Below are 11718 nucleotides of genomic sequence, written 5' to 3'. Positions count from 1 at the left end.
TTGCACAGATAAGTCTTTTATCTTTATTGAAGCATCAAGCTCGTAGCACAGATATATTTAGCACATCTTGACCATCCAAAGAACAGCAAAAGAAAGAATTAGAACAGCAAAGTTTCTCCTTCAGTACATCCTGATACATCCTGCAACTGCACCCTCTCTCACCCTGGGGAGGCTTTTCTTACTTTCCTTTCCTCTGGAGCCTTTTGAGTGGAAGACTCATAAAAAGGAAAGGAAAGTGGGAAAAAAAAAAATTAAAAAAAAAAAAAAAGAGCTACATGATCCAGTCAGCTTTGAGAACGTCATCCCTTACCTTCACAACAAACTGGTTTGAACACTAGTTTTACAACAAAAACATTTGGACAAAAGGGGAAGAAAAAAAAAAAAAAAGAAAAAAAAAAAAGATTGGTCCGCAGAAAAATACAAAATATCTTTTTGTAAAAAATTCTATTACCATTCAACTGCAAAAATGCATTTTGAGTTCACTGTATAAAAATAAAAACAAAATAGCAATGAGCCACACCAACAAGGCTAAAGTGTACTTAATCCAAGAACAGCTAGCATTTAAATGCTTACAGTATTTTGAAACAGTGCTGGTTTAAATTCCCTAAAATGTGCGACTTCACAAAAAAAAGGACCTGTAACAGTCACTGCAGATCACCTAAGTCATCTGGCACAAGCTGAGAGCAGTTCATCTAAGAGCAGAGATTGGTCCTCAGGAAAATAATGGAACCACTCCAAAAAGCCATAATAGACAAACTAGAGGGAAACTATTCCAACTGTCAACTTAACTGCTAGTTCTTACACGAACCGTTCATTTTCATCTACTGGTCCAACTAGGAGCCAGAGTGCCTTAGGAGATGAACACATTGTTACAGGTGATGTTGCAATCATCGTAGATATTTTTAAAAGAACATGTTGTACTGCACCGCAGAGCTGAAAGCAGGTTAGGATTTCTGCTGGGTCTTCTCCGCTTCAAAATTCAAACTTGCATTCTCTGGCAGGAGAAGCATCGTGAACACCAGTGAACTGAACAGCAGGCGGAGAAGACAAAACTTGGACACTTGACAAAGCTCTCATTAAGAAATAAATGAGAAACTTTACCTGCTTTAAGCACTTGAAAAAAGATTAATTACAAGTTAACCCGACTCTTAAAGAAGAAAAATGGAAAAAAAAAAAAAAAAAAAGAAGTCCCCGCCTATCCGAAACATCAGGATGCGGCAGTTCAAACTACGCTTCAGCTGGTAAAACAAGAGGAAGGTGAAGCACAAAGACCTACTGACAAAAAGGAGGAAGAGACGGCGCTACACTACACTGTCAAGCAACACGGCACTAGTAGTCACATGCACCATAGTGTCACAGGATTTTTTCCCCCTCAACGAACAAAAGGGCATTGATCTGAACACAAAGAAAAAAGAAAAGGGAGAAAAAAAAAAAAAGAAAAAAAACTGCTAAGGGAGTCACATTTTCGACCAATTCACTGCAAAAAATGTCTGGGCACAATAAATTTAATAAAATGGCAGTTTATGCAGCGGTTAGATGTGGAATGATCCGGGATCACCCTGGCATGCTCAGACTGGTGGGCCTCTATTGTGTGCTTACAGATTTCTGTATGGGGCGGAAAGAGACAGAGAGAGGATGGATATTATGTGGGAAAAAGAAAAATGCTTTGCTGGGCAAGCGCTGCACTAAGCAGAAAAGTGTCTGATTCATTATTTCCCCCCATTCAGAGAGAGCGGGGCGCAGGCGCAGCCAGGAGGGCCGGCTCTTGTCATGTCACGGTTCTGGGGCCAGCTGACGGTCTGACTCTGGCAGAGGGGAGACCTGCTGGGAGCTAGACAATGGGCTGGTCGGCAGAGGGCATTGTGAACTGTATGTGTGCGAGAGGGAAGAGAGGAGGGTGGGTGGGGGGAGGAGTGTGCTCTCCTGGAGTCGTACATTCAGCTCAAACCTGGTCCAGGCTTTTCTCTAGAGACGTGTACATTCGAAAGACGGGGGGAGGGAGGGGGGCGGGGGGGGGGACACAGCGCTTTACGCGGCCTGTGCTACATTCAGTTTGCACATTTTCCATTTAAGCAATTCACGTCAGTGTGGAAAATTAGACTGCTGAATATGACTGGTACCCAGAAGCTTCCTATAGATACAGCATGCTGTAAAAGAAAGGAGCCTGGGTGCAAAAAAAAAAAAAAAAAAAAAAAAAAAAAAGTGCGTATGCTGATGTCTTAAATTATTCATACACATACATACAACTTTAAAAGCCCGTCTATTCGGGGAAACGAGGACTATATATGATTGTCGAGGTGGAACGAATGAATGCGAGTGTTGGGAGGCAGCGTCAAAGCCCAGCAAAGCAGTAAATCTTTCATCTCTACATCGACCAATAAGCTGCAAACCGTTTACCCAATAGTGCAACATTAAAAACAGCAAGTATGGCATTGGTTTTCTCAGGAACAAATCCTGACAATGTAACAAACGATTAGAATGGCCAAAAGCTTACCACGACATATACATTCAATTATTTGATGAATTCAACTTCATTTTCGTACCATGAGTAAACGTTTTTGTTTTGTTTTTTCTCCTTTAAAGTGCACTCCTCAATTACAGTATAAATGGTTCTAATTGTCACACCGGAGAGCAAATTGTGGGTCAAATTTGTAACAGTAAAAATGGACGAGCTGAGGGATTGGTACGCTCACAAAGAGGCGGACTGATCTGAGCATGTCAGGGCCCTGGCCTAGTGCGGGCGGAAGCCTTGTCTGTGTGGGATGAGGGGGGAGACCTGCAGGAAGGGGCCGTTGTACTGGGCACAGGTGGGCAGCCTCAAACGGAGCGTGTTTAATTCCTCTACATGCACTTCAAGATCACAGCAAGAGTGAGCTAGGATATCGAGACAGAGAAAAGAGCTTTCATGCAAGAGATCTAAGTCACAGGTACAACAATGCAAACAACTCAAACTGGAGGTTAAACTAGGGCTCGCGACCTCGTCAGCACCGGGAGAATCTCGACGATGACAGCAGCGGAGCGGGGGGAGAGGTGGGGAGGAGGAGGAGGAGGAGGAGGGCAACAAGCTCTCTACTGGGGAGTGAAGCCGGCTGCAGGGGGGGAGCCCCGAGCGGCCGCCTTTCTTTTTACGCCTCTTCTTCATCCTCAACCCTCAGCTCTGCTGGTTCTGCTGGCGGTTCTTGGCGTAGCTTGTGAAGACAAAATTGTAATCGTTGAATTGAGCCAACTGGCGGTCGAGGCGCTTGTAGCCCTCGAGTTTCTGGGCAGAAGAAAAGACACTGCGACATTTGGAGCTCTGCAGGGGCAAAAAGAGAGGGAGGGGGGGGGAAACAAATTTACTCAGTGACACTTGAATTAAAAAAAAAAAAAAAAAAGTCACACTGAATGAAAGCAACGGCGTGTTTTATGCGTACCTGATTGACAAACAGCGTAGTCACAAATTTTCCTGGCTTGAACACATCCACCACCTTCCTGACCAGATCATCGTACGACGTCTGGGAGAGGTTGGTTTCGAAGCTGACGTAGGAGAACTCCGGCTCTGGGGTGATGTGGATGGTCCAGTAAGTTCCCTGCAGAGAGAAACAGGCAGAGCCACATTAAGTATTTGTGTTTAAGTATTTGTGGGAGGATGACAGAACAAGAAGAAAACACTCACGTCAGTCTTCATTCCATTCATTGAGTATCCACAAGGGTTGAACATTGTGGCGTCGATCACAGAACCTGGTATCAGGTCACGAATTCCACTCATCTGTGATAAGAAAACAAAAAGTCAATTAACTTTCAATTTGAAACTATTTTTAAACTTGCTTACAGTATTTATTCACTGCAGCTCATGTCTAACCACAGGCTTAACTGCACTCTGAACAAACATCTAAAACCTGTTTCCACCACAACACCTCTAATGTGAAACTGATGACTGTTGACACTAGTTAACATGTGTTGACAGCGAGGTTGTGCTTACACGAGTGACATCACTTGCAGAAACACCATCTTTCATATAGAACTGGTCCATAATGGCTGGATCGAGGTCACTCATCAGAACTTCCAGCGTCTGATCTGCATGCTTGTTCTCCCAGAACTCTGGTAAGTCCAGGGTGAACAGGTACCTAGTGGGTGAAAGAGTATGAAAGGTCATGATACATTACATTATTACAGGAATTACAACTACATCTTTGTCGGGATAAAATCACTTGGAATGATAAACAACACATGTTTAACAATAGTAGGAAGTTATGTGCCATCTTACCAGCAGTCAGAGTTCAAACGTCCCATACAGTAGGCTGCGCCGTCTGGAGAGGGGAAAAGAAAGATGCTGTGTCAGTTTTCCTCATGGTTAACATCTCCATGAAACAATAACATTGCATGCAGCTTGTATGGGATCACTACAGCCTCAACTTCTGACTTCTTTAAACCTTCTCAGTTGTACAATCATAGCTATGCAGGAATGGAAACTGACAAAAAGATAAAGACAGAAATGTTTTTTTTGTGTTACATACTTGGGAAAATCTGGCTGAGAAAGTCCACTTCTTCCTGGAAGTTTCGATGAGGGAACTCTTGATGGGTTGGCTTCATGAAGTTCTTGCGGGAGTAGAAGAAATTCTGAAAAACAAGGAAAAAAACAAAAAACAAAAACAGAGTCTGATCAACACTATGATGACCGTGAACACGTATGCATCAGCTAAACTTTACCTCAGAGAGCAGTTTACACTTACAGAGATAATATTTAGCAGTTCACACATCTTTATATTTACACATGCAGATAGTGCACAGTGTGTGTCTAACCTCGATGGCATCAAAACCGCAGTACTCCCTGGCGAGTTCCAGCAGAGGCACCAGTGCTTGCAGTAAGAGGGTGGTTCCGCATGTCTTCAAAATGAAACGTCTCTTGGAGACAAACATGCTACTCTCACTGTGAATGGAACAGAAGCACAAAAGGAGGGGTAAAACATCTGTACTGGAATCATATTCATGTGTCGTTTATTATTACACAAGTGGTAATTAACTGGTGGTTCTCCTTACACCCATGTACCGATCTACTCTTTTCAAATATACACCTACAGGGGAGACAAACAGTCTCTATACATGTAGGTCTACTGACTCTTTAAGCTTTGCACAGCAGAATGCATCATGCTGGTATCACCTGCGGTCTAATATCAGGCTCAGAACTTATAGAATTATAACTGGAGGACATCAGTCCTGTGCTGAAGTGCTGACGCGGGGTTTTGGATATATTTGGATGTCATTCATACAGTGAAGACTATGCAGCAAAGTGCCCGCTGCAGTCTCACCTTAGACACTGACAGTGCCGTCAGTGTCAAAGGCAAGCAGCTTACAGGTGACCGCTGTCTAATCCTGCCTGCCTTCTAATCAGCACAACACAGAGGAGATCCAGAACTCACCTGAGTATATAAGCTTCCTGCTTGTCAGTCTTTGTCACACTTATGATCAAACAATGCACATTCTCCAGAAGTTTGTCCCACTCAAACCTAAAGAGAAAAACAAAACAAAAAGAAAGTTGACATTTTCAGTTTTTTTGCCGAGAAAAACAGAATTTGTTGGTCATATGCAAAACATATACAAATACTGCAGTCAGTCGAGGTGTTAAGATAAGGACAGCACACGCTCTTCTACAGTAATGCCCTACAGGGAAAGCCATAACAGGGGGGAAGAGACTATGATTCTGGTGGAAATGATGGTGCTAAGTGGGAATATCAGCACAAACAATCATTTGAAAGAGATGGAATAGACCTTCCTGCAATTTGTCTACTGAAATATAGCAAATGTATGCAGTCATCTGACCTGAAACTCACCATCTGAGGAGAGTTTGGGGGTTACAATACAATACTGCAGTTTGAAATCACTAAAAGGAGGACTGACAGAAAAAAAGAAGGTATTTGCAGTGTGCAGGAAAACTGCAGGGTAATGTGGATTTAAGTTGTTTGAACACTGCTTCTAGTTTATTGTTCCAGGGCAAATTCAAAGAAACACAGAACTCTGCTTGACAACAGTGAGGCTCCCTCCGCTGCTACTGCCGCCACCTCCCCCCCCCCACCCCTCTCCTGCCACCTCCACCACTCAAAAGACAGCTGCGGTAAAAAAATGCAGCTGCGTCACGTTCTCATTACAACCTTGGAAGGGCAGCCTGAGCCCATTCAGAGTGTCCAGTAGGAAGCACAGCGCAGCCTGGGCTGAAAGAGAAAGAGCGCGAGGACCGCATTGCTCAATGGGGAATTTACCAGCAGCCAATGTTGCATAGCTTCCCCCCCCTGAGAGATGGACAGGGTGACTGCCTTTTCTGGGGAGCCTCTGAACGAGAAAAGAGCCTCGTTGACTAACCGGACTGTCAGTAGCAGTCCTCCAACTAGTACTGACGGTTCTGGTCAGAAAGCAGGTGCCAATAGTAAATAATTACTCATAAAAAAACTGGCAGAAATTCAGGAAAAAAAGCTGAATACTATTTAAAAAAAAAAAGTTAATCTTGTCAAAAAGCCCTGGAATATCACTAAAGAAAAATTCATCTGGCATGTCTTGCTGCCACTCACTGTTCCATGTTTCCACTCTACCAGAAAGACCAAAATGTAGACAAATAAAACTAATAAAACTGTTGGGACTTCAGGTAACAAGAGTGGTCCAGCAATCTGGACTCTACAACCTAATTAAACTGTGCCTGCCTGAGGGGGATCACTGTAGCACGCCACCCCCTGATCCATCCCCATAGCAACCTGACAAAAACGCTGTAGGATACACATGGTCAGACCAGACAAACTCATTCATTACAATAACACAGCTGCCATCGGATGGGGAGAAGGAATACACTTCCACTGTTTATTAGTTTATTGGTGGTACTGGCTGATTAATTATCAGATCTTGGCACACATGGAGCATATTTGCATGACAATCATTGAAAGACACATCCGCAGATGTTTATTCTGTTGACTTTTCAGACATTTGCGCAAAACTTGTGGATGGGAGCACAGATTCTGACGGCAGAGAGAGACATCCAATAGCTACCATAATTCACATGGAGCCAAAGAAAAGCAAACTTTAAACTGAGCTGCTGTGTAACATCACTGATTTTTATCAGCCTCTGATAGGATCCATGGCTCGCCGGATACTGTTCAGTGCCAAATCCAATATCTGTAGATGAGGTTTGGCTTGGGGGAAAAACAAAAAACAAAAAACTCCCACACAGATGATTAGCAGACAATGTGTCCATGCCACAAAATGTTCTACAAAAACAAGTAAAATCCCCTCACTATGCAACACCAGCGGCTGCAGTGCCTTTAATTTGTAGGTCTCCATGTTTACTCCCCCCCCCCCCCCCTACATAGCATCTGGACATAATGTAACATTGTTCCATGCTGCAGGCTTCTTTAACATGATCACTATAATGAGAGACTAGAGAAGAGAGTCAAATGGTCAAACTGGAGTGATCATTAGATGAGGGGTGTCCAGAGGTTTAACCCTTGACCCCGTCCATACTGTAGCCTACACATATCCATTAGAGTGCATCATTAGCAAGCATGGCGTCAGTATTATTGTGCAGACATCTTAACACAGTCATTAAAAACTATTTCAGGAAAAGAAGCTGGGAAGCTTATTTTAATAGTGAGGCGAGACTCGACATGTTTACTTTCTGCTTCTTTGTGAAACAACAAACCTCGCAGCCTTCCTTTTCCTTTCCATCTTTTAATTGGCTTAAGTACAATTATGCACGAGACTGTTCAGAGTTCAACACTACTCATGTTTTTGAAGTTGCTGCAATATTTAGAGACTCTAGTGGATACAAATTCTCCAAGCTTAAACTCTAGTACAGCATCTTCTACACAAATTACACTTTTTCTTGCTCTAATCATGCGTTCATTATGAAACGGAAGTGTAATGCCACTGCTGCTTTTTTTTTTACAACAAACTCCACAGGTATGACGTGTCCATTTAGACTTTAATGATTAGTCGTTTCACACAAAATGACGTAAACGCTGTTGCAACATGCCAGCTTCATACCAGAGGGACAACGTTACCGGAGACCTGGGTCAGCTCCCGTTTCAGTGTGAAATGTACACCGCAGGCTATTTGAGGTGCCTCAGCAGGATCAGATTTTCCTCGGAGAAAGAGTGGTCTCCAAGAAAGGACCAGCTTAGACTACGGCTACTACAAGAGATCATCCTTCCACATGAGACAGGGACACATGGCTAGGAAAGATGATGCAGAATCCTGGCATTTCAGCTACTTTTGAATATAAATTTAAAAAGGAGTAAAAAGCTAAAAAGGGACAGTGACATGAAACAAAATCATCATAACTATCCTTTAGATGCAGAGCACGTTTTGAAAACGTGTGTGTGTGTGTGTGTGTGTGTGTGTGTGTGTGAGATGGACCTCAGGAGAAGTTGCTTGACTGAATCACTTGAAGCAGACTGTAAGCTGCTGCCTTGCCCTGAGGAAGGACAGGGTAGTGGTGGTGAGGGGGGGGGTTAATGTGTGCGATCTCCACATTTGTGAATCAGATGCCCTTGTGGGCTTATTTGGAAATTGGCTGACGTCCAGCCAGCCTGATCCACTGACAGTGTCCCTCTGAGCCGTTAATCTACCCTCTGGCTGTAAATTAATGCCAGTCCTCATTCACCCGACTGGCCACACACTTTTCTTAAACCAACCTCTGTCATCTGGTTAATGACCAGAAAACTCAGAGCACCGGCACTGAACCCAGTTACAGGACACGATCTCAGTAATGCACAAACACAATGATAGGCAAAAGAACAAAGTGTCCGGCAGCTTCAGAAGGCTGGACAATTTAGATTGAACGGCAAATGTACATGACAGGTTTTTAAACCAGGAAAGAGAGAATGTGCTGTGTGAGTGTGAGTGTGTTTGTGTGTAAGGGGGGGGTTCAACCAGCTGTTATCATAAATTATTCTGTGAGCACCTCTCCAGTTGCTCTACTCTAACTCACATCTCTAGGCATTTTTATTTAGCACTAAACAGTGAAACAGCTAAGCTAAATAACTCCAATCTATCTATTACATGACTGACTTTGTCTCGTTTCTCCTCCCTGCTTAAGACACAGTAACAAATGTTGAGGTTGTGGTGTTAAGGAATGTCAACAACAGATGGCAGTATTAAGAGGGGCAAAGGTCAAGAGCCTTTTAACCAGTCACACACATTTCTATGACTGCTCCATCACCCAAACATACTAATTTTCTTTTGACTGCAGGCAAGCAAATCACAGTAGGGAGAGCCTCCAGCCAATCAGAGGAACTGGGAGGAGAATGCCTGCATGGCTGAGAACGTGACCGGAACAAGGACAAGTGGTCTACAGGCAATTTTTATTCCTATCCACATACATGTTGTGACTGCCATGCTGTAGGTGACTGCCTGCGGTGTGAGCTCATTTTAAAAAACGTAAAAAGAGCACCCCCACTTCCCAAATCAGTCATGGGATCTCATCCTGAAACACTCCCTGATGAGTCACTCTCAGTCTTTATAGTTATAATCATTTGAATTTAGACTGGGAACGCCGGTCTTTTCTGGCTCCCACAATCCGCAACCACTTCACTTTGGGAGAACTGCCGCACAAAAACACCAACCGAGATTTTATTCATTTTTGGGGCTGTGTTTTAAGCCTCCGCGTCGCTGCAGCCGGAGCAACACGCGGTGACGACGGGCGACCACATGCTTGACATCTTCTGTGAGGCCCCCTCGTTGTTAAATGACGCAGGAAAAAAACATTAAAACCCCTCATTTATACAGTAAAACAAACACAAAAAACGCCATTTCATCAAATCCAGTTGTACTGCGTTAAGCCAACAGCTTCGTATATATTTTGTACTATGATGTAACATAATTAAACGACACACCAACAGTGATGTGGGGCTAATAAAACGCGTGCGGAGTAAATTAGGGATCGAGCCCTCCTGATACTGGTACCGAAGCGAGCTGAAATATAAAGAAAGCCAAAACTCGTTCAACTGTGAGTCCTTCAGAGTCACACAATGAGAGAATAAGACAGGGCACCGGCAAATGTTTGAATATTTTCTTCCTCTGGAATTAGCTATAGCTGGTTGCCACTTCATGTTAAGGTGTCCTTTTTAACATGAAGTCATTGACAAAATCATTTACTGTAACAAATACGGAGAAAAATAATATCCTCAACGTGTTAGTTATCCCAAAATGTTTCTCCCTCAATGAATGACTCAGCTCGCAAGTGCAACTGTTCAAGGGGGAGGTGGCCATTTTCGAGTGAGCTAGCTTGCTGTGTCTGTCCGACTTTAGTTTTCCCTCTCTGCAAGCTGACAATTAAGGACCTCGTGTTTATCGAGAACAACATATTTTTAACAGTTAAATGCTTACATGTCACGAATGAAAACAAAGCATGTGGTTTACATATTACTGCTAAAGGACTGCCACGACACCTGACGACACACTCGCCGTCCCCCCCGCCCCCCAAAAAATGGCCCATACCTTGGGATGGTGCGGAGGTCCCCGGTTCCTTTGGTCTCATCCTGCCGGGAGAACCACACCTCCAGCAGCTTCTCCGTTCCCTCGAAGAAATGTGCACCGTTATCCTCCATCATGAGACAGCAGACACCCAACCAAAAAAAATATTAAACGTCGGTTGTAACGTTTTTCAGCTTAATTAACCCTTCCTCGATCAATTATATAATTTATTGAGGTACAGTCCTTTAAGCAATCCAGGTGTTATTTTTCTTGAGTTACCGTCTTCCCTTTTGCAGAGAATACCGTTAGCGAGTGCTAGCTAATATCGCCGGCCATACTGTGTAGAGCGCTGTATGGAGATGGCGCGGTCCTTTTATACTCCAAATGCAGCCTCGTCGGTATCACGTTGGGCCAATCCAGTTGCCGTACTTCAGTTTGTGGTATCTTATTGGCCCAGGGGTCTGTCAACTACAGCCAAACAGGGGTTTCCTCACGTGACGTTCCTTTTATTTATTTATTTAATTATTTATTTTTTTACAGCCTCTGTGACGCTCATTTACGTGCCTATATTCAAAATAATATGAGTTTTTCATTAATTTGTCAGATAGATTGGATATTTTAGAGCTCAAAAATACACGTATTGATTATTTTTTAAATTTCAATTGACGTTTAATGTTGATTAATTTACTATAAAAATAATAATAACAACAACAGCTAAGCGAAATCTACCAACACAATTATATTTATTTATATTCTCACTTATTTTGGTATTAAACTGTATATAAAAACAAGCCTTTATATAAATGAAGTGCTTCTCTAACATATGGTTTGTTTCTGTTCTTATGAAATATATAAACCTGTATATTTTATTCCTGCCACGTACCATTGCACAACCGTAAAACATCATTTATTGTTTGTACTGCATGTTGACATAAACAAATGTAAATATTTGTCCCAACTACCTCACATAGAATAAACATTTCCATACTATAACAGAGCCTGTAAAGCCCAATGATAATAGAATAATGATAGAATGTAATTGTATTTTATTTCCACTATACCACCTAGGCAAAAGGTAACCCCTTTCAGGAAAAAAAAGCTTCAGCAGTCTGAGTATATATGTATATAAATTGTGTGTGTGTGTGTGTGTGTGTGTGTATGTATGTATATATATAAAGGCAAGACATCAGCAATTTTGGTGTCTTAATTTATTTATTTTCAGAGAAACTAATGTTTTTCTGTAAACACCGAATATATTTCTTGTATTACCTCGATAATAATTTG

General features: G+C 42.6%; 1 protein-coding gene across 2 annotated transcripts; it reads right to left on the bottom strand.

Annotated features, from left to right (window-relative positions):
• amd1 (adenosylmethionine decarboxylase 1) lies at positions 1–10759 on the bottom strand. Of its 2 annotated transcripts, XR_006092178.1 has the most exons (10): positions 10459–10759; positions 5400–5486; positions 4783–4909; positions 4497–4599; positions 4247–4289; positions 3962–4106; positions 3656–3748; positions 3414–3569; positions 2978–3295; positions 1–1605 (listed from the first exon to the last, which is right to left on the bottom strand). XR_006092178.1 is itself a non-coding variant. In XM_042391385.1 (9 exons), exons 1-9 carry the CDS (start codon positions 10569–10571, stop codon positions 3152–3154), a joined length of 1011 nt encoding a protein of 336 aa, XP_042247319.1. In that variant the 5' UTR covers positions 10572–10759; the 3' UTR covers positions 1–3151. The 2 variants fall into 2 exon arrangements, 1 of the variants encoding a protein (XP_042247319.1); XM_042391385.1 differs by having other exon boundaries at positions 1–3295.
• Between the last annotated feature and the right edge of the window lie 959 nt (positions 10760–11718).

Source organism: Thunnus maccoyii, chromosome 17 (assembly GCF_910596095.1).
Source record: "Thunnus maccoyii chromosome 17, fThuMac1.1, whole genome shotgun sequence".
NCBI lineage: Eukaryota > Metazoa > Chordata > Actinopteri > Scombriformes > Scombridae > Thunnus > Thunnus maccoyii.
Note: the sequence above shows the minus strand (reverse complement) of the source record. Positions and strands in the feature narration are given on the sequence as shown.